This window comes from Caenorhabditis remanei, chromosome IV (genome assembly GCF_010183535.1).
Source record: "Caenorhabditis remanei strain PX506 chromosome IV, whole genome shotgun sequence".
Taxonomy (NCBI): Eukaryota; Metazoa; Nematoda; class Chromadorea; order Rhabditida; family Rhabditidae; genus Caenorhabditis; species Caenorhabditis remanei.
In genome coordinates this window covers 17,556,131-17,577,062 of record NC_071331.1, presented here as the reverse complement: position 1 = coordinate 17,577,062, position 20,932 = coordinate 17,556,131, and the positions used below count along the sequence as shown (strand labels likewise).

The window sequence follows — 20,932 nt, the reverse complement described above, 5'->3', positions numbered from 1 at the left end:
ATGTTGCTTAACTAGAAGGACCTAAAAAACTCCTGATGAAATCTGTGGCCTATTAACTTGTTAAATGGAAATTCTCATAAATTCTGTACCAAATACGAAAACCGTCGAGACCGCTTCTATCAACTTCTGCATTCCAACTGCTGAAGACGTCAACACCAATTGTGAGTAATACAAACTGGTCATCATCAACAGACGCATTTGAAAAATAGCAGCTAACCGAAGTGCCCGCCCCGTTTAACCTTGAATTTCAGACTTCGAACAGGGGTCAAGTGGCTTTTCGGGCAATTACTCATCATGGGTTTGTTACAGCACGGGCGGTCACTTCTCGGCAAATTTCAACGAATAGTGTAACAATGAAGCCGTGTACGTCGGCGTCTCTTCATTGGTGATAATCTCTGATTCGGGTAAGAACCACTACATAAGTGACCAGCGGAAACTAGAATTTTTTTCTTCTCGAAGGACTCGGATTAGGTTTGGCACCACAGAGACCACAACAGTGTTGTTGTCAACCACCTCCACCACCACCACCATGCGGGGGAGGTGGATATGAAGCTCCACCACCACCACCTCCACCATCGTATGCTTCTGGACCATCGTATGCTGGATCCTATGGACCACCACCTTATTCATCTGGACCATACAAGGCGAGATCAAAGAGATCAATGGAATTGAAGGCGTCGAGTGGAGATGTGTTGTGCAACAGTGTTGAAGTTAGAGATATCATCAAGAAGGTAATTTGGATTCGATTTGATTTCTTTTTCTAATTGAAAATCTTCCAGGGAATGACCGAGGACGAGAAAGAGTCCCGTGAAACCGTCGTCGCTCTTCTGAAGGCTGAGATGAACCGTGAGTACGTCGTGATCTGCTCCAAACAACACTTCGACTACCTCGCTTCGTCGGATTCTGACTTCTGCTCCGTCACCAACTCTGCTGGAATCACTTGTTCTTCATTCGTCTTCTAAGAACATGTAGTTCATTCGTTTAGCCATAAATTCGCCGCATACCCCCAGAATCTCTCAGGAACAATCTCAAAAAATTATTGTGTATTTGGAGAATAAATAAATGATTAAAAGGAGAAAATATGAATAATTCGTATAATAAATCATGCGAGAAGAACAAAAGAAAGTGCTCTATTTTGGCCACTTCTTGAATTTTTTTTCAAGTGAGTTTTGTGAAGCGAGTTTTGTTGTTCATTGGAGGAAAATATGTTACTTGTTTTTCAGAGATTCAAAGAAAAACTCAATTCGTCAATTGTAGGAATATCTGAAAATTTATAAATGACATTTGATTTGATAACAATTGAAGGTTTCTGGTGTTTATATGCTTATTCTGGTGTTTATATTCAAAAAAAATCATTCAATATCGTGACTTCGAAACTTTTCTGACCGTTTTCTAACATTCTTCGAGATTCTGAGATTTTCAATCTAATATTAATTATGAATCATTTTCGGAACTAATTTGTTTTTTTGGAATTTTTTGTCAAAAAAAATTTCATAAAGGGGTGACCCTCATGTGATTTTTGAAAAAATCGAAATATCTCAAAATGGTCCACTGATTTTTAGATGGTTTTAATTGGACCTTATGGAACTTTTTTCAGAGAATACGAATACGATTTAAAATTTCAGGACTTTTAGAGGGATTTTTTGATAAAAGTTGAAAAAACATGAAAATTAGATTTATTTGAACGGTTTCTGGAGTGTCTGGAAGGCTGGAAATTTGTGTGTAGGTAGCCAAAAACATTCCCAACATGTACCAAAAGTTCCCAGGTTTTATATAGAAAATTGGAATTTTTAATGAATTTTTGTATGAAAAGTGAATTATTGGGTATATTTTCCTATGATGACGTCATAGGGGACTGGTGACATGTTTTTTGTGAATCCCTACCATAGAGGCACATATGCGGTGAAAAGAGTTTGGATTGAAACAACTTTCTACAACTGTGCCAAGAGGGATCCTCGCCTTACAGACAACGTCTCTTAATACACAGTTAACCAAATTTATAATCGCCATACACAAATGGAAAATAAATTGACATAATTAAATGACAAATCAGGAAGTTGATCAGAATTGAGTTCGTTTTCAGGTTCCCGAAACATATTTTCATGAGCATCTCGATCAATATTATTTTCGAGTTCATTCACATCTTCATATTTCTGAATCCATCTTAATGGAATCGTTGAATCTTCAAACTTTCTTTGAAATTTATGCCATTGTAGTGTTGCCGTTCTCCCGTCATGAAGTTGAATATCATAACCACCGAAGATCCAGAAAGATAGTTTTTCTCCGTATGCATCGGTTCTAAAATTATAGTTTGTTGGTCTTCAAAATTTATTTGCGCTTGCCTATTTTTGCAGTTTGAAAACAAACTTGATGTTATTTTTCATTCAAATTGAATCATGAATAAAGCCAATCTTTCAAAAGCTTGAAAAAGCGGCTAACTATACGTCACAGAAAATCACAACAAAAAAAAACAAAACCTAATTAACTTACTCAATGTATCTTTTAGTGGTTCTCGGATCTTTTTTAACAAATGGAAATCCTTCCAGAATAGTCTTCAATTGCACCGGCTCATTGATCGCAAAAAAAGCTTGATTCAATCTCGAATTCGATTTTCCAGCAGCCCAATTTCTCAGAAACTGCTTCAAATATTGGTTAGATAGTTGGCTCTCTTTGATATACAACTCGACAACATTCAGTACATTGATAATGCTTGATCTACTCAATGGCAGACATCTAATCGTTGCTTTCTCACATAACACTGTACTAAATTGATTTGAAATGTTATATGATTCTTCCGAGTCCGCATTATTCCTGTTGTAACTGAACAACTCCAGTTCCCCCCATTCTTTTTTGTTAGTTTTCAGAATATAATCGAACTCCTTTGCGTTCTCACATGAGAATGAGATCTTCTCAATTTTGTCATGAGGTAGATCATTCAGCCAATGAATCAAAAGAGTGTGGTTCACTTTTCCATTATCTGTAACACACGAATGCAGTGGAACTTCAAAAAGATTCATGAGGTTCCCCAACAAATTTAGAACACTAAGTTCGGGAAATACCATATGAAAACAGGCAGTTCTAAACTCGCTAGATATGACTTGGTAAAAATCTCCTGTTGTCGATTGATGGTGTGATGTGAAGAAATTCCAGTTAAACGCGATGAACACTGTGACGCAAGTTTCGAATTGATTAAAAGTCAGCCGCAATTGATACTTTTTTCTTTTCTTCAGTGACTTTGCGATTAGGGACGTCCGTCTTGAAATGAGAAAGAAGGTGTATCTAGAAATAATTAGATTAAAAGTGTTTTGCTACTTCTCATGCTATATAGTAGCGACCAAATAGAGCACCGCTCAAAAGTCTATCACCATAAAAACTGTATTATAACGGCATGCTGTTATATTTTTTAACTGCCTTTTCAGAAAAGTTTTGGTGGTTTTTGAGACTCTTAAAAGTTCACTAAATACATTACTAGATGTGCTTTTATTGCACCTAGCTCTCGGTTTTCTCAGATACTTACAATTCGAATGGATTCCAGAAATCAGCCACATTTCTCAATACTAACTGGGGCAATTTCAAGAGAGGGAGTGGAGGAGTTGTAATTATAGGAGATAGGCCATTTCCCGTTTCGTTTACTTCCATGGGAGGTCGATCGAACATTTGTTAGCAATGCGAAAGGAGTCAAACGGGCAAACGAAATGCTACTGGAAGGTTGGAAACAAATTGATCAAAGACATCGCTGGGTTTTGCGAAGAAGTTATATAGCACGAACGGTTGAGAATAACTGACTAGACAATGAAAGCGGAAGCTGGAAGAACTTAAGAGACAATGTCTCGCTCAAGCCAGCAGATCCGTTTTGACTGATCTTTTAATATGTAGTAACCCATCTCCCGAGACTCGAAAGAAATCAGAAGAATAATTTGCCAAAACTTTGAAAAACATGTGATTCAAAAAAAAAGAAAAATCAATAAAGAGAAATGGCAAGATGAGAGAAACGCACGGCATCCTGCAGAGGCCCTCTCAAAGTACTGTGCGCAGTGCGTTGAGAGGGCCTCCGCTAGAGGCCGTGGAAACCTAGGTACATATGTTGCGTATAGTCGATTAACACATTCTGCGCATCTCCGATATGATTTCGGGAGATCTAGTTTTGGGCAGAGCATAAAACCCAAATCTCTTACAGTCTCCTCTTGTCGCACTAATGATCCATCTATGAATTATTTTCGAAACTAGCTGTAATCGAAAATTTTTTCTTTATTAAGAGCTAACCTATATCCTTTGACCATTTAATGATTGACTCAATGGCTGCAGAGAGAGGGCTCGCGACAGTGTCTTTTGGGAGAATCGCATACAGTTTCAGATCATCCGCAAATTGCTTACGACAACCCCAGACTACTTATTTTATTATATGAAAAGTTCCGCATTCTAGAGTATGGTACAGTAGTAGCCAGCCCGTTGAATAAAAATGACATAAGATCCATTGAGTCGGTTCAAAACTCACAACGCAACGAAATTTTTGGTCTCTCTTCCCTGGAAGCGCGAAGAACTGTGATAGACCATTAATTTGTCTCTAAAATGCTGGTCGGGAAAGTTTAAATGAATACAACCGAATTCTTTCAACTCGTCACAAACAATAAGACCCGAAGCAGAGCGAAGTTCATCTGGACGAAGTACGAAACTAGAATTAGGAAGCATTTTTTCACCAATCGTTGTTTTGCAACAATTTACAAATAGGACTCATATGTTGCTTCTGATTGGTTCACTATCCCGGTCCATCCCTCCTGTCACTGTTTTACAAGTAGGAATCATAAACCTCACTTGTACAAGTCTCACTACCACATTACCAGCATTCCATTGTCATGATACCACATTTATCCCAATTATTCGGAACTACACTCGGTTGTATTTGATTTGATTTTTTTTTACGATTCTTTAATCGCATTTAAAATAAATAAATGATTCTTATATATCAACGCGTATGGGCGCTGTTTGTGGATTTGTATGTGTGTTTTTCAGGGTGTAGAAACACTTTGCATGATAATTCATTAGAAAAGAACAATAAAGAGTGCTCGAGAAGTGGTCAAAATGAATATTTCTTGGATTTCTCAAGTGGGAAAACGTTTTTGTTATTGACAAACGCTTAAATACTGTGTAAAAATAAATTTCAGAGATGTAGAGAAAAAAAAAACAAGCTGAACTTATTAGGTTCACGGGCTTGTGTTTCTATTGAATCAATTTAATTTTACACAGTGCTAGAAAAGAATTTCAGTTTCGAATATGTTTAAAATGAAGGTTGATACAGGCATTCTAATAAAACGCCATGACAGTTTTCTTATCTATAAGAGATGCTCGAAACGTGAGAGATTCATACAAAGTGTCGGAAAATAACAACTGTAATTCCTTTTCAATGAAATGAGAAAACTGTTAAAACTATGACGTTATATTCCGATTTCAATACTGTCGGGTTATTGTGCTGTTGCTGTCAGATTACGGTGAAAAAGAAACCCAAAATGAGCGCAAAAACTTTGGTTCAAGATTTATATCGGTGCTGGGAGATTTCGAAATAAAGATTTCAAAACCTGAGACAGTTGGAAATCGTGAAATTCTGACTAGTTAGTACAATTCAATTTGGCCCGTAGCACTCAACCCTTTATGAAAAATAACGCCAAAGGCACGCCAGAGGTTCTATCGCTCTCCAAATATCCACAACTTCTCAATCTCGACCAACCATAAGCCAAACCAGAGTCCATTCAAAAAAGCGTCTCGTATCCTCGTCCAGTGAAAGATCTTCATTCATTTATCTTGCACTCGTCTGGTGGTTTTTCGACATCTCAAGACTAAATTTCTAATTTATTTTTCTTCTTTTTCACGTCCTTCTTCCCTTTGCTCGCTCTTCTTTTTGCAAGGAACACTGACTGACTCAAGTGCATTATTTTCCCTTTTCGGACCATCTTCTCTATATATTTGTACAAAAAAGGAGTAGACGAGAAGAGAAGACAGGAAATGTGCCACTCATCGAAAGGATGCCTGTCATTAGATATTTGCACAGTATCACACCTCTTCAGAATACTTTCTTTGTCTCTTTCCGTCCGAGAGACGACACCTTTCGAATTCTTTGTTTTTCCGTCTCTTGTTCAGTCATTACGAGAGTCTATACACAAGAAGAAAAAACTTATTTTTCTTCTTTAGTTTTGGCTGTATGAACGTCGAAAAGCATTGCTTTCTCCTGGAAGTTTCCGGTGACTAGTCAATATTCATTCACCTAGAATTATATATTGTTAGCATTATTAGTCAGGATAAGACCAAATTTGGGGTAGAAGTGAGAGAACTTCGGATTTAGAAAATTTAAAGTTTTTTGATAATTAGATAGAATTTTGGTTCCAATTGTTTGGGATATGTCATTCTTGATTTTCTGATTCTCGGTCTTCTCACGATTTTCGGTTCCAGATTTCTCAATTAATTCAGAAATTAGGTTTCAACAATTTCAGAAGCCTATTAATTTTTCCACGGATGGAATTTTCTTTTCATTTTCTCGAACGCTTGGTTTTCAATTTATTTTTATTTTTGTTTTCACGGGAAAAAATTATCAGCGTTCCAGATCTGGAAATGTAAAGAAACAGCGGAAAAAGTTCTCAATAATTTTCGGTTCTCTGGATGAGAAAGGCTCCGTAACATTCTGAAACCGCACAATTTCAGCTGGATTCATTTTGAAGACACATTTTTGGCAATACCTTATTCTCGGTTTCGAAATTTTCCGATTCCATAATTATCTGATACCATAAAGTATATGAAAGTATCTCCATTTTTCTGAATATGACCAACCAACAACCAGACCCATTTCTGCCATTGTTTCAATTTTTTTGAAACAAAACAAAAACTTTTTGAAAAACAAAACAAGTAGTGTCTGCTGTCAGAAACACTCTTCGAAAAGAAGAGGGTCCATACTTTGCACCCAAACAGAAATCTCTGAGATTCGAAAAGAACTTTGAGACCTTTTTCCCTCAAAAAGACTTTCTTTGAATTCCTTATTCTTCTCCTTTCTACGTACAGAACTTTCTATAGAACTATAACAACACAACACCAATAAAAACTTCCTTGAAGTCCTCTATTCATCCACCGCCTACTTTACTCCCCTCTTCAGAATTCCCACGTCTCAAGCTCCGCCCCTTCTCATCATGCTTGCTCCGTTTCAATCGTCGTCTTGATTCCAATCTACTCTCAATTTTCACACACGTTCATCGTCTTTTTTCTTCCTTTTTTGTTTTGTTTTCTTCTTGTCAATCCTTCTGCCTTGATTGTCTTCTTTTCCTCGAAGGAACATCGAGGGAATTGGAGTCATGGGTCAACTCTTTTCTCTTCATGTAACCATATGATTCGTCGAGGGAATTCCCGTTTCTCACTTTCCCACTTCATTCAAAAAGTTTATGAATTTGGACAGCTTTTTTCTCTTTTTTGACTCAAGAAGCTTTTTTGAGATATGAGAAAACTGCCTTTGTACTCGGAGAAGTTTTCACTTGTTTCACATATTTTTCATATTTTTTGTACTCTAAGAATAGAATAGAAAATCCGTTAGTTTCGATAGAATGTTTAAGAATTCGTCAGGAGCTTTTTTTTAATCGTTAGGATTATTTTTCAGACAAAAGATGTGTCAGGAGGGCACCGGGATTACAATAATCGTCCTAACTGATCACAACTGATCACTGAAACCATTTGATCACTCTTTCCACTCTGAAAACTCCAGTCAGCCCATTATTGATGGTAGTACTATATTTCTCATCTGGAAATCATGAAAATTGTTTTTAAACTTTGGTTTCACAATTACAGACTACGAATCTAAACCTTGACCGTTCGCCCAAAGTTCAAAAAATCGAAACCCATTCTGAAACCTCTAAAAGTCTTTCCAGAAACCCTTAATTATAGTCCAAAAACTCCCAAAAAGGTAGCAATTTCTTTTCCAGTTCATTCAACTTTTCAACTTCCTTCTTTTCCTGCTTGCACCCAACTTCTCCTTACCTCCTTCTTCTCCTATTTTTTCCCTATTCTTCTTCTTTCCTTTTTTCCATTCAAGTGTGCATAAATCGGAATAGCAGCACTAATATAACTAACTATTCCTTCCACAAAGCCACTCAAAACGACAGAATAAGGAAAAAAGAGAAATATATGTAGCACAAAAAAGGGAGAAGAAGAAAGCCCCGTCGGACGACGATGACGATGAAGACGTTATGCTTCAGAAGACGAATAAAGAAGAAGAAGAAGACGTTGAATTTTATAATAACTTTTTTCCTGCTTCCCCGGATATTTGAACTTCTGGCGGTCAAGTGAGTCATGACGAACTAGAATCCAGACTTTAAAAATGTCCAATTCGTTTCAAAACGTACCAGTGTGATGGGTCAGAAATCTTCCCTTCCCCATAACACTGTGATAGTTTCTACACGCATTTCCAGACTCTCGAAAACCAATAATAACAGGTTTCAACTCTAAATAACATCTTCTTCTTCTTTTCACATCTGAATTTTCGATTGCTCCAATATTTCTTTCATTCAGAGGAGAAACGCAAAAACAAGCTTTGTTTTGATGAAAAACTTTTGAAAAATAAATATTCCAAATAGAAGTTTGATTACAATTTCAATAGAATCCCTCCGCTCTAATCCATCTTTGACCAGTACACCTGATTCTCAATCTTCTTCTTCTTCTTCGTGGTCTCCACATCTTCCAATTTCTCAATTTTCTGTACTGAAGACTGGCCATCCGAAAACCACAAAAAGCCATCAATCTCTCAACTTTAGGAGGGTGAACCCAGTTATTTTCTTGTGAAATGGGCACCCCTCTCTTCTCGTTTTTTTTTCTTCTTTGGCGGACTCCAATAAAACGGCCAGAGCTCATAATTCAAATCATCTTGAAGGGAAATAGACCGCCCTTTTTTCTTTTTTTCTTCTCTGAATTTCTCGTTTTTTGTTTTGGATTTCGAAAAAATATAGTAAGATCATGGAAAAATGGAGGATTTCAAGAATCCGAGGGCTCCGAAGTACAATATTTCTCATTTTCGGGATCATAGTAGCCTTCAGAATTTTTTCCATAATCTTGAATACCCGAGTTGACAACAAAAATTCAAAGTTTTGAAAATCTCAAAATTATTTTGGTGGTTCAAAATTCGTAGACTGGAATAATTTGGTCTCTCTACTAGTTCTGAAAGTTCTGAAATTTGTTTACAGCGAATTTCAAATTTGAAGTTTTTGACCTCAAATCCGACAACAATTTTTCTAATCCCTCACATTTTTGTACTCCTAATAGCTCTTTGACTCGAAATAGCTCCCTTTCACGTATTCCGAATTGTATTCTGAATCCATTTGCAACTACATCTTCCCTCATTTTCTAACACCACCCCCTCTCCCCTAACTACTCATTCTTCCATGGCCAGTGGCCCCGCCCCTTTTTTATTTGGCACGGAGCAGAAGAAGGAGAAGAGTGTTCCACCCAGAATATTTGGTTGAATGAAAATGAAAAGAAATTGTGAAAAAGGAAAAAGAATAGAATTCGTGAAGCGTGAGAAGCTACTTTTTCTCATCAGATGCAAATCTTTTTCTAGTTTTTTTTGCTGGAATCTTGAGACAAAAATCTATAATTCCTTTTTCTGAAATTCTTCTCTTTTTATGTTATTCTCTCTTCTTTTCCTTCTTTTTCTTCTTCTTCTATCCGTGTTTCCCGCCATCAAAAAGCTCTCTCCAATTATATTTTGGCCCCACCCCCTCCTCTACTTTCGGATAGAGAGAGAGAGAGAGAGTCAATTTGAAAAGAAGAAAACGTTGGCTCCATTTCCGGTCTCTCATTCTTCTCAACACTAAATCACACCTATTCTGTCATTTGCACACCCAAGTACAAATTTAGGATCGGCGACGTCTTCTCTCAGAAGATGAAGCTTATTATTACTTTTTTTGCTCGACCTCCCTCATCGTTTCTCTTCTTTTTTGTCTTGTAATTCAGTAACTCATATAAACTTTCTTTCCAGATGACGTGGCTTCTCGTTTCCCTTATTTTATTCTCCGTTACCATCGGAATCCACTGCGTTGCCAAGTTCGAAGTGACATCAGTTTCCGACAGCAGTTTGGTCATAAAAATGGTTGAAGCTGGGAATGTGACAAACTTCGACATAACCGTTCAGATATTTGATCTCTCGAAACAAAGGTTATTCAGAAGGACACAGTTGGATCATGTCAAAAATGATCAGGTAGGTGAAATAAAAACATGAGATCGGAATCGATGTAAGGTCCAAGATCAGCTTCAAAATTGATATAGCTTTCATTAGAATTCGTTTGAAAAAGTTCAAATAAATCTGAATGCTTTTCTGATTCTCTGAATTCTAATTCTTGGTAGTGGAGTCTTTTTTGAATTTTGAAATCCTTTCGGACAACCAAGAGATGTACCTAGAATTCAATTTTCAAGTGAGAACTAATTTGAAATATTCTCAGTAACTGACTTTGGATTCTCTTTTTTGACCGTTCGTTCATTCCATTCAAACCCGAAACAGATGATTTTGTCATCAGAATCTATTTGAGTCAGAGTTCAAAGGAATGCTTTTCCTTCTCAATCCAGAAAGTTCCTCAGACTTCAATAAGCAATACCTGAAATTTTGAAAACCGATTTTCTCGATCCCAGAAATTGTTCTAGCCTATTTCAGTCTATTCATAGAAATTCCAGTTTCCAAATTGACGCCATATTCTGAATCTTCTCACATTCCTCCCACCAATCTCCGTTCTATTTCTGAATAATTCTGACGTGATTCTGTATTTTTCGGCAATGAATTCTGATTCTATCTCTCTCCGTGAGAACTCATTGTTGTTTTCCAAATGACGTATCTTTCTTTTCTTCTAATCTCAATCCATTTATATGTTCGACGTACCAATTGGTGTCACTGGATAGGACCGTTCTTCTCCCCCCTTCACTTATCCTAATCCCTTCTAAAAACATATGTCTTTCTGTGAAGTCAAGTACCAATTGACACGTGTATTTTCTTGAGATATGGGCGGTCTCTATTGTACTATTCTCCTCCAAAAAAGAGCAAAATGAGCCTCATAAAAGAGTGTATCCGTCAAATAAAAAACTCCGTACGGGGTGGTCCAAAGGACATAAAAACCCGAAACTAGGTGCCTTCTATTCTCTTTTTTTTTCGTCTGATGATGATGATGATCATGACAAGAAAAGAAGAGGGCCGTAGGGAGAAGACGATTGACTTTTTTATGATTCTTACTCCTCACAAGTTACATTCAGAAGAGATCCAACGAAAAGAGGAAAAGGGTAATGGGAGAAGATACACAATTAACGAAATGGGGTGGTCTGAACGAAAGACAATCGAGTAAAACAAATATGTTTGGGATGGGGAGGGTGGGAAAATGAACATTTGTCGCTCAGTTGACATGAAGACATCACAATTTGTGTAGGCAATCAAGGCACAATGACTTTATATGTTGATGGAGGGAGAACTATTTGATTGTTGAGGACGGAAGTAATAGTTTGGATTAGAGACTATCAGGGAATCAGAAATTGAAAAGATCTTTAAGTTCTGGTGACTTCAAATCACAAAAAAAACGTATCTATTCCAGTTTAGAAGTTTCGAACGTCCCAAAAAACACTTTAACGTCCTTTCAAATGTTTAGTCGTCCTAAAAACATTTAGACGTCCCAAAAAAGTTTATACGTCCCAAAAAGCGTTTAAACTCCTAAAAAATATTTAGACGTCTCTTGAATACTTTCAGTGACTTTTAGTGTTGAAGGGACGTCTTAATGTTTTTTGGGACGTTCGAGATTTCAAAGGACATCTAAACTGGAATAGAGCCCAAAAAACACTCAAATTTCCCAAATTTCAGCTTCTTTCATTCGACGGCTTGAAACCTGACACGTGGTTTGCGGTTCGCATTGAATACCGACTCAATTTTGCAGAGGATGTTGTGGATAACGGGTTGAGAATGACTAAACAGGTAAGTGTATTTTTCTTCTACATAGTTCCAACTGATACTCTTCGAGGACGTTTTGTTTCGGAACGTTTCGAGTTGTATCAGTTTCCATGTGTTCTTATACCAACAACCACTAAACCAAAATATCTCTTTTTTCCAGGAAATGGTAATAAAAACCAAGAAGACTAGTCGAGACGATCCGAAGAAAATCGAGCAAATGGTGGCGTTCATTGATGATTTATTTGTGACGAAAGATAATATTTATATTGGTGTTGGATCGGTTTTCAAGGAGATTAAAAAGGTAATCTATTCGTCATTTTTTGAAATATCCGATTTTCGAACTTCCATTGAAATTCATAGTTTCCATATTCTGATACTTGTGGATTAGCATAAGTAAGTGATGACCTCATTCTCGTAAATTCCGCATATTTATAATTAAACTTCTCTCCATTTTCTTCTGAATGAGACCTCTTCCTCCTCTTATAAATTTCACACGTTATTACTCTTTATACGAAACGGATTGTGCTCATTTCTCTTTTTGAGTTCGTATTGGAAATAATAAGTTGAAGGACCGAGAAGAGAAGATATGAATGAAATGAAAGTCATCAAAAACAAGTTGAGATGAAAAGAAAATGAAAAAAAAAAGATATTTGGGAGATCATGTCAAACTATGGAAAAGGAAAAATAATAAATTTGCAGATCTCCACAGTCATCGTCCCGGAGCTGAGGTGCTCGAAAGGAGTGTTAAGTCCAGTATCTCAACAAGTTATTCAGCATGCTTCATTTCATTTTGATCTATCGAAACTACCAAAAGAAGATCGGAAGTGTAGTACGGTGAGTGAGAACCTGCGATCCTTTGAATAACATTTATTTTTCCAGATCTGCGTGTTCCCCTATCTCCGAATCCTAACAGAAAACGCTGTCACCGAAACATTCCGAGCAAAAGAATGGTGTGGAAGTGCGGAAGAAGCCCGGCATCTTCTCACGAATAGGTCTCCAAAAATGAGCTTGATATCATATTTTATAATTCTAATACTGTCAGTAATACTATTCCATTAGCTAGTTTAATTCCGAATTCCTTACAAACATTCCACGTGTTTCTTCCCACCCTGACCACTTCAGTTCTCATGTTTCATAAAACGGGTTTATTTACTTTGAGAAATAAAAAAGGAAATGCTTTCATTCACAACTTCTAAACAACATTCAATTTCTTTCCAACTTTTGCAAATGCCTCAATCAATTGATCAATGTGTTCTTTCGTATGAGCAGCTGAAATCTGAACACGAATACGTGCTTTTCCCTTTGGAACTACAGGGAATGAGAATCCAATAACATAGATTCCCAGCTTCAAAAGTTCATCAGCCATCGTCGCAGCCAATTTGGCGTCTCCCAATAGAACCGGACATATCGGATGAGCTGGATCATTTCCAAGAATAGTGAATCCGTTGGCAGCCATACTTTTACGGAAATGAGAAACATTTGTTTGCAATGAGCCGATGAATGACGAATCGTTCATAAGCAGGTCGAATACCTAAACTTATGAAAGGTACGTTTTGTTTGAACACAGGAAATGAGATACCTTGATGCTACTCCCAACGATACTTGGAGCCAAAGAATTAGAGAATAAATAAGGACGGGAACGTTGTCTCAATAGATCAATTAGAGGTTTTGGGCCAGTTGTATAACCTCCCATCGATCCGCCGAGAGCTTTTCCGAGAGTGGAGTTGATGACGTGGGGACTTCCTCCGACAGCTTCGGCCGTTCCACGACCTGTTTTTCCAAAGAATCCTGTAGCGTGGCACTCATCGATAAAGAGAAGAGCGTCGTATCTGGAATCAGTATTTTGTGAATTCTGGAACAACAAACAGAGACTCACTGTTCCGCCAAACTGGAGATATCAGCGAGTGGTGCAACGTCACCATCCATAGAGAACACACCATCGGTAACGATCAAACGGAAGCGAGATTCTGGAAAGAAGGTTTTAAAATTTGACAAGTCTGCAAACTCACCTTTCGCCTCCTTCAACTTTGTTTCCAAATCATCCAAATCCAAATGTTTATATCTAAATCTCTTTGCTTTACTCAATCGGATTCCATCAATAATCGATGCATGATTCAATTCATCAGAAATAATTGCATCTTGTTCTCCAGTCATTACTTCAAAAATCCCTCCATTCGCATCGAAACAAGCAGCATACAAAATCGTGTCTTCTGTTCCATGGAACTTTGCAATCTTCTCTTCCAATTCCTTATGAATATCTTGAGTTCCACAGATAAAACGGACAGATGACAGTCCTGCTCCGTGAGTTTCCAACGCCTTTTGTCCAGCTGCGATGACCTCTGGATGACTGCTAAGACCCAAATAGTTGTTGGCGCAGAAGTTGATGACAGGCTTGTCGGAACCAGTCACCTGAATACTGAAATATTTTGATTCGGTTCCAACAAAATAAAAAATAAACTCACTTTTACCAAAACACCCTGTTTTCCTTGAATAACTCGTTCATTCTTGAATGTTCCAGCTTGTTTGATTCCAGCCAGTTCATTCTTTAAATGAATTTCAAAGTAATTAGTTGCAGTTGAGAAACAACGACGCATTTTTTTTGGTTTGAAGGTTGAAGTGGAAATGAATTAGAAGAATGAAAGGAGAAGAGAGAGGGAAGGAGATTTTGAAGAAAAAGAAGACGGAGAATATTGTTATCAAATCAATCGAGATTGAGATGACGGCAGACAATCACGTTGTTGCAAATTGAATGTTTCTAATGACCTCGGTATTCGAGAACAAGAAAAAAGAAGATCGAAGGTTCAGGGTTTTTATTGAATTGGAGAAGAACTTGTGTCGTCTGGGGGTGATTGCATTTGCAGAGAGAGCGCTGTGGACATCTGGATGTACAGACAGACAAACAGACAGAAACTTATACGCTTTCGTCGGTTTTCGTTTTTAGCTTTCAGCTTGAAATAAGGATAACTTTGAAAGTGTGTGAAGAAGTTCTGGATTGTGTTCAAAATATAATACAAAAGAACAATTGAAACCTAGATCTTCAATGCTATAGCTGAAAACGTTTTCCTCGACCTTTCCAAAATATATTAGGAGAATAACGGATAGAGTTGAGATTTACTTTATTTCGGGAGCTAGCGTTTCCCCATCTCTATAGAATGTTACTGCACAAACACGTATCTACTATAAAAATGGAGCTCTTCATGCTGTCTACATGAAAATTTCAGATATCGAGCCATTCGTGGCTAAGTGGCAGACTTACAGATATATAAATAGCTATTGTTGAAACTACATGTATTTCTAGAACGCTAAAAGTTTTTCAAACTTTTCATGACAAACTATAAAATGTGTGAGTTTCTCGTATTCGGTGCATTTTGTGAACTTCCTCAAACTTCCAGACGATTCTTCTATCACTGATAAAATTAGGTTTACGTCAGCATTTACAACCCATCTTTAGTCTCCTTGTATACCGTTAAAAGCGTAAGTTCGTAGTTTGAGTAGTTATCAAATAATCTTATTGTCATCATAAGACAGAATTAGGAAAAAAAATAATTCGGTGAAAATTAATCTAGCTTTTTATGTCTGATATATCTCGGCTACTAGACCAACATTTGACCTTTTTCATTCTCAACTCCTATCTGTAAACCAGCACTAAACTACAGACTACAAAAAACCATTATCAGAATTATACTGATAAATGAGTTTAGGACTCCAAACTACTGATCATAAGATTTGCTTTCCAGTGTCTACTCTCCCTATCAATATATATCGTCTAAATATTCAAATTAGTAGTTGAAAACCAAACAATACGTGGTTATGGAAAGGGGGTCGTGTGACTTGTAGACACATATCAATATAGAGGAGGAGGTAAACACTGAAACCCGCCTACATCTTCTTCTTTTGCTCCATTGATTATCAACTGATAAAAAAGTGAAAAAGAAGGGAGAAATTACTGATTGACTGATTTCTTTCGTGACTCTTTTTTTCAGAATATTCTATTGTATTTCGGAGAAGAAATCATGAAAAGGCTATTCATATTTTTGTCTATTCCAATACTTGCAAACTGCTTGAATGTTTTGTTCTATGTGTCAGTTATTGCTCAATCCCATATTCCATTCCATAATACTGCAATCAAAGTTTTATTGGATCGAGGTCATACTGTGGTGAGACTAAAAGTATATGAGATTGTTAAATTTTAAAATTTTTAGGATCTTGTAATAGCCCATCTAAATGAAATGGTCAAGATTCATTTCCCAGCTGGAATCCGCCAAAACTATACATTTGGATATGAGGATCCCAATTTTTGGAGCAAAAACGCAGTTCATTTATTCAATATTTTTGAGAAAAAATCTGTCCCATTTGCTGAGTTTTTGGCGTTCGATGATTTGACATTTCAGCTTTGTGAAAGTTAGTTTTTGCTCTGTGTGGAGGTAAAGATCTGGTTAATTTCAGCTGTCGTAAAAGACCCGAATCTTCTGGAATACATCAAAAAGGGAAAATATGATATTGGAATCAGCAGTGATTATGATCCATGTGCGAATATAATCATGCATGCGGGAGGAGTTCCAGTCAAAGCTAGTGAGTATTTGCTGGCAAATATCTGAAATTCAGAAATTTTAATTTTCCAGGTATGATCCCCACTCCAATGTTCCAACCACAGATCTACTCGGCTGGTCTTCCATCCCCAGCTAGTCTCTATGGAAGTGAGTTGTTCTGAGTCGTGATTTTGTTTAAAAATGTTTTAATTCCAGCCGTTCTCTATCCAAAATCCGACGAATCCTTCTTCAGTCGCCTCTTCCATCTCATCAGACACACTTATAACATCTACTTTGTCACACCAAAACTAATGGCTAGATATGTAAGAATTCTCTGAAAAAAGTTAGTTCTCCAAAAAATAATTTTCAGGACAACCTGCTCCTAAAAACCTTCGGACCAGCTTTCCCAACTGCAGAAGAGATCGAACGAAATGTGGATATTGTCCTAGTGAATAGTAACGAGATAATCGAGAAACCACGTCCGCTTTCTCATAAAATCAAGTATATCGGAGGAATGGGAAAGAAAAAATCAAAGCCTTTGAGTGAAGAATTTGATCAAATCCTGGATTCAGCTGACAAGGGAGTCGTTCTTTTCTCTTTTGGAACTCAAGTCCCAACTAAAAAAGTTCCGATTGAGATTCGAAGAAATTGTGTGGAAGCTTTCAAGAAATTCCCAGAATTCTTGTTTCTCTGGAAGTACGATAACCTGACAGAAGACGCTGAAATGTTTGACGGAGTACAGAATATTCATAGAGTTGAGTGGCTTCCACAAACCGACTTGTTAGGTGAGTTTTCGAATAGACTTTCAGAGATTTCAATAAAACATGTTTCAGGAGACATCCGTGTAAAAGCGTTCATCAGTCATATGGGACTGAATTCTTACATCGAAACGGCCACAGCTGGAGTCCCAGTTCTCTCGATTCCTTTGTTCATCGATCAACATCATAATGCAATAAACGGTATGACTTCTGCTCAATAACATCATTTTGTTTTTCTTCTTTTCAGCAGCTGCTCGTGAAATTGGAGTGACCGTCGAGAAAGATCAATTGACAGTTGAAAATCTTGTGAATGCTCTACAGAAGTTGCTTTTTGATCCGAAATATTCAAATAATGCGAAGACGATTTCAAAAATGATTTTGGAAAAACCAGAACAATCCGAGAAATTATTCGTGGATTGGGTTGAGTATGCAGCAAATAATCCAGGGCTCCACAAGGTGAGAAATATCTGAATGGTTCCGAATAACTAGTTACATTCCAGATAATAAATCTTCCCGGTGCAGAACTGACTCCATTCTGGTATTATTCTGGAGATGTGATAGTTGCTTCCGTGTTGTTTTTGATGTTTTCTTTCTATATTCTCTGGAAAATTCGAGATTTCTTTAAGCGTCGAGTCACGATTCAGTTCAAATGGAAATCTGATTAATCTTTTGATTACTTTATACACTTTTTCAAAATCGTTATTTGATCGGGTATTCTTTTTTTCGTTTCGAATAAATCTCTCTCTTTCCCTCTCGTAATCTCCTTTTTCGAGTGACACCACAACGAAAGAAACGAAAGGATTACTGTCAAACTCAATAAAAAAAAATGAAAATGCTAGTTCATTCCTGTATTCTGATGATTTTCTTATTGATATCAACTACGTTTACTCAAGAACAGGTGACTTTTTGGTTTGATATGGACTTGAAAGGAAATGACTTTCAGGATGGAATGACAGCTTTCGAATCAATTCGACGGGTGAGAGAATGCCTTGATAAAATTGATGTAAGAAGAGGGATTCTCGGGAAGTTCTGAAAATAGTGAACTTATTTAGAAGCCAGAATTCAGAAGAACCTGTGATGGAAAGTTCGGGAAGGACAAGGATAAATGTGTGGAGAAATTCACAAAGGTGAGATGAAATTTCTTTGAAAAAAACCTTTTTGTCTACTAAATTTTGATTTCTACACTCAAAACTTCTTTTCTCCAGAAAATGATGCCAACAATCAACGAATGCATCGGACGAAGTCACCCAAAGACGATTCCAGTCCCCCTCAGAGAGGAGTTATAACAGATCGGAAAGATTTGTGTGTCCCTCTCTCTACTCCAAACGATACATTTTTTTCAATCATCAATAACACATCGTTCAGTTCTTTTTTTTTTATTTTCCAATATGAAAACCAGTATATTTTCCAATATCTTCTTCATCATTTTCATCATGATTGGAAACATTTTCTCGTCGGGATATGTGAGGAATTTATCAATAAAGTTTAGTTTTTTCTCAACTTTTATCAATTTTGCAGCGAGAACCAAGCTTGCAGACTATCGAGAAATGTCATAATCAAGTAAAAGTATGAGAGAGAACTGAACTTTGAACCCTCTATTTTTTATATTTCAGGAGAAAGAAAAGTGCAATTGCCATAAAAAGGATCCATTTTGTAATCGAACATTCGCAATGGTAATCCAGTTGAATTAGTGGTCTGCTGAGTATTAAAACGTCTTCAGAATCACTGGAACAGTATATTCAAATGCATTTCGACGGATCAGAAGTCAATGAAAACCGAAGTTGCGAAGAAAGAAGAAAAAGCAGAAGAGAAAAAAGACGGAGAGGAGGAATATTGAACGTTTTGTGTGCGCCCGCCCAGTCTTTTCGATTCAATTCTCTGTTCAAATGTGTTTTTCGTTTTATTTTTTGTGGTGTTTGCAACTTTGTCCATTGATAAGAAAAGGTGGCACGATTCGTTTGTATCACCTTCTTTTTCTCGTTTCATGGCATGTTCGGATTCATGGTGTTAAATTTATAAATTATCAGAGATTCTTCGAGAATAGTTTCGCTTATTTTATCGAGAAAAGAGTAAAATTTCAGAACTTGCTTTCTTTTTAACTTTCAGAGTATTTTGCTCTAGAATTTCCAAAACTAACTAGAATTCTAAATATAGAAAGCAAGAACTTTAATATAAAATCTTTAAATCAAAAATTGGAACTCGGCCTCTACAAAACAGCTCGTAAAATTTCGTGAAGCAGAAAAAGAAAAGCCAAAAAGCATGCCGACTACTGTATTAAAAGCGCATAGCGTTTGCGAATTTCATTCAGCGCTTTCTCTCTGTTTGGGTTGAAAGTGTCTGTCTGGAAAATGGTTTTCATTGAAACTAAACATATCTGTAATTTTTCTCAACTAAACTTGCAGAAACTCACCTAGAATAAATTATATAAATCTGAAATTCTCAGTTCAACTACTGTCAGAAGGGCGCATGCCGCAAAACTTTTCTTCGAGTCCTGAGGCGACCGAGAAATCCGGTGGCCGTCGTCTTGTATATTTCTCTTGCATTTTCTTTTTCCCTTTTTCTTCATCGGAAAATAGAGATATTTTCTTCAAAAACCCTTTTGTTTCATGGTTTTATTTCTCACTTCTCCTAATTTTCGCCCATATTTTTTCAGTTCATAGTCATTTTCCCAGAAAAGCAAAGAGATTTCGTAATTGTGAGGTGTTCTGCTTTTTGTTCGATATTAGTCAATTCTTTCTTTGTCCGTTTTCCACCTACGCCTTTCCGACAGCGGATGTCCGCCCATAAATTACCAAAAATTAACAAGATAATTCGATTTTTCTTCCCGTTAACATTAAAATAACTACTTTAAATTTAAATTTAAAATCTGCTGTTTGAATTCCAAACCCACTCAAATTTAACAAAATACCTCAACGCTGACTGAGTGCAATTTCTGTTTTCTTTGAACCTCGAATTGTCATCGTTTCTTTGAAAAAAGGCTGACAAAATGTTCTCACCTTCTCTTCCTAAAACATGTTTGCGTCGCAGCCTAGAGGTAACAAGAGTACGGAAAAAGTAATTCAATGCCAAAGACCACTCGTCTTTCTTTTGTTTTTTGTTCGTCTTGACTGAATGGAAAACTCACTTTTTGTTACTGATTTTTGATCCCTGAGCCAGGATAACCTTTCATATCGGTCAGCGTAGATTTGCAATCTACTGATCGACCTGTAAAACCGAGAGATAAGATCGTTCATTCTCCGAAAAACTCCAAGTGTCGCCTACAAATTCTTGCAAAAGTCTCTTCATCTCCTCATCTTTTTTCTTCAATGCACTTTCCAATGTTCTCTTTCTTTCAAACCAGTTCGCCTAACGGTGGCTAATTATCGGTATTATGTATATAATACGACCTATAAACAGAACAAAAAGCACTCTACCTCTGTCCAATATATAAATAAGTCTGGGGCGAGACGGAGTAGGCCACAAAATATAAATGATGACAGTGATTTGTTTGTCCAAAAAAGAAAAAGGGTCGCCGCAGGAGAAAAGGCAACTCCCAACGCTTTTCTCACCTTTTTATTTTCCGTAAAATTCTAGTCATTGAAACGATGAAAGTGCAAAAAGTGATGCAAATCTGTCATTTCCAAGAATTTTCTCATTTTCCTCTCTCATCTCATCGTAGTCGATTTTCAAGAGTATGTTTCGTTGGGCTACGACGCTACGAACAA

General features: G+C 36.9%; 7 protein-coding genes across 7 annotated transcripts; 5 read left to right on the top strand and 2 right to left on the bottom strand.

Moving 5' to 3' along the window:
* Window positions 1-64: 64 nt before the first annotated feature.
* GCK72_014899 (uncharacterized protein) lies at window positions 65-962 on the top strand (the record flags this gene model as incomplete). The annotated part of the gene is made up of 3 exons (XM_053730528.1): window positions 65-161; window positions 472-731; window positions 780-962. The coding sequence occupies 3 exons, from the start codon at window positions 65-67 to the stop codon at window positions 960-962; spliced, it is 540 nt and encodes a 179-aa protein (XP_053585300.1).
* Window positions 660-3,062, bottom strand: GCK72_014898 (uncharacterized protein; the record flags this gene model as incomplete). Its single annotated transcript, XM_053730527.1, has 3 exons — window positions 660-930; window positions 2,047-2,298; window positions 2,491-3,062. The coding sequence occupies 3 exons, from the start codon at window positions 3,060-3,062 to the stop codon at window positions 660-662; spliced, it is 1,095 nt and encodes a 364-aa protein (XP_053585299.1).
* Window positions 3,063-10,000: 6,938 nt separating this feature from the next.
* On the top strand, window positions 10,001-13,000 carry GCK72_014897 (uncharacterized protein; the record flags this gene model as incomplete). The annotated part of the gene is made up of 5 exons (XM_003108631.2): window positions 10,001-10,219; window positions 11,855-11,965; window positions 12,102-12,242; window positions 12,641-12,775; window positions 12,821-13,000. The coding sequence occupies 5 exons, from the start codon at window positions 10,001-10,003 to the stop codon at window positions 12,998-13,000; spliced, it is 786 nt and encodes a 261-aa protein (XP_003108679.2).
* A 133-nt stretch (window positions 13,001-13,133) lies between these two features.
* On the bottom strand, window positions 13,134-14,535 carry GCK72_014896 (uncharacterized protein; the record flags this gene model as incomplete). Its single annotated transcript, XM_003108721.2, has 5 exons — window positions 13,134-13,472; window positions 13,521-13,770; window positions 13,818-13,908; window positions 13,951-14,350; window positions 14,404-14,535. The coding sequence occupies 5 exons, from the start codon at window positions 14,533-14,535 to the stop codon at window positions 13,134-13,136; spliced, it is 1,212 nt and encodes a 403-aa protein (XP_003108769.2).
* Window positions 14,536-15,954: 1,419 nt separating this feature from the next.
* GCK72_014895 (uncharacterized protein) lies at window positions 15,955-17,893 on the top strand (the record flags this gene model as incomplete). Its single annotated transcript, XM_053730526.1, has 9 exons — window positions 15,955-16,098; window positions 16,144-16,342; window positions 16,388-16,513; window positions 16,564-16,638; window positions 16,687-16,793; window positions 16,841-17,255; window positions 17,304-17,429; window positions 17,476-17,684; window positions 17,729-17,893. 9 exons carry the CDS (start codon window positions 15,955-15,957, stop codon window positions 17,891-17,893), a joined length of 1,566 nt encoding a protein of 521 aa, XP_053585298.1.
* Window positions 17,894-18,084: 191 nt separating this feature from the next.
* On the top strand, window positions 18,085-18,514 carry GCK72_014894 (uncharacterized protein; the record flags this gene model as incomplete). The annotated part of the gene is made up of 3 exons (XM_053730525.1): window positions 18,085-18,231; window positions 18,281-18,355; window positions 18,434-18,514. The coding sequence occupies 3 exons, from the start codon at window positions 18,085-18,087 to the stop codon at window positions 18,512-18,514; spliced, it is 303 nt and encodes a 100-aa protein (XP_053585297.1).
* Window positions 18,515-18,661: 147 nt separating this feature from the next.
* On the top strand, window positions 18,662-19,065 carry GCK72_014893 (uncharacterized protein; the record flags this gene model as incomplete). The annotated part of the gene is made up of 4 exons (XM_053730524.1): window positions 18,662-18,691; window positions 18,747-18,794; window positions 18,842-18,901; window positions 18,949-19,065. The coding sequence occupies 4 exons, from the start codon at window positions 18,662-18,664 to the stop codon at window positions 19,063-19,065; spliced, it is 255 nt and encodes an 84-aa protein (XP_053585296.1).
* Window positions 19,066-20,932: the final 1,867 nt, after the last annotated feature.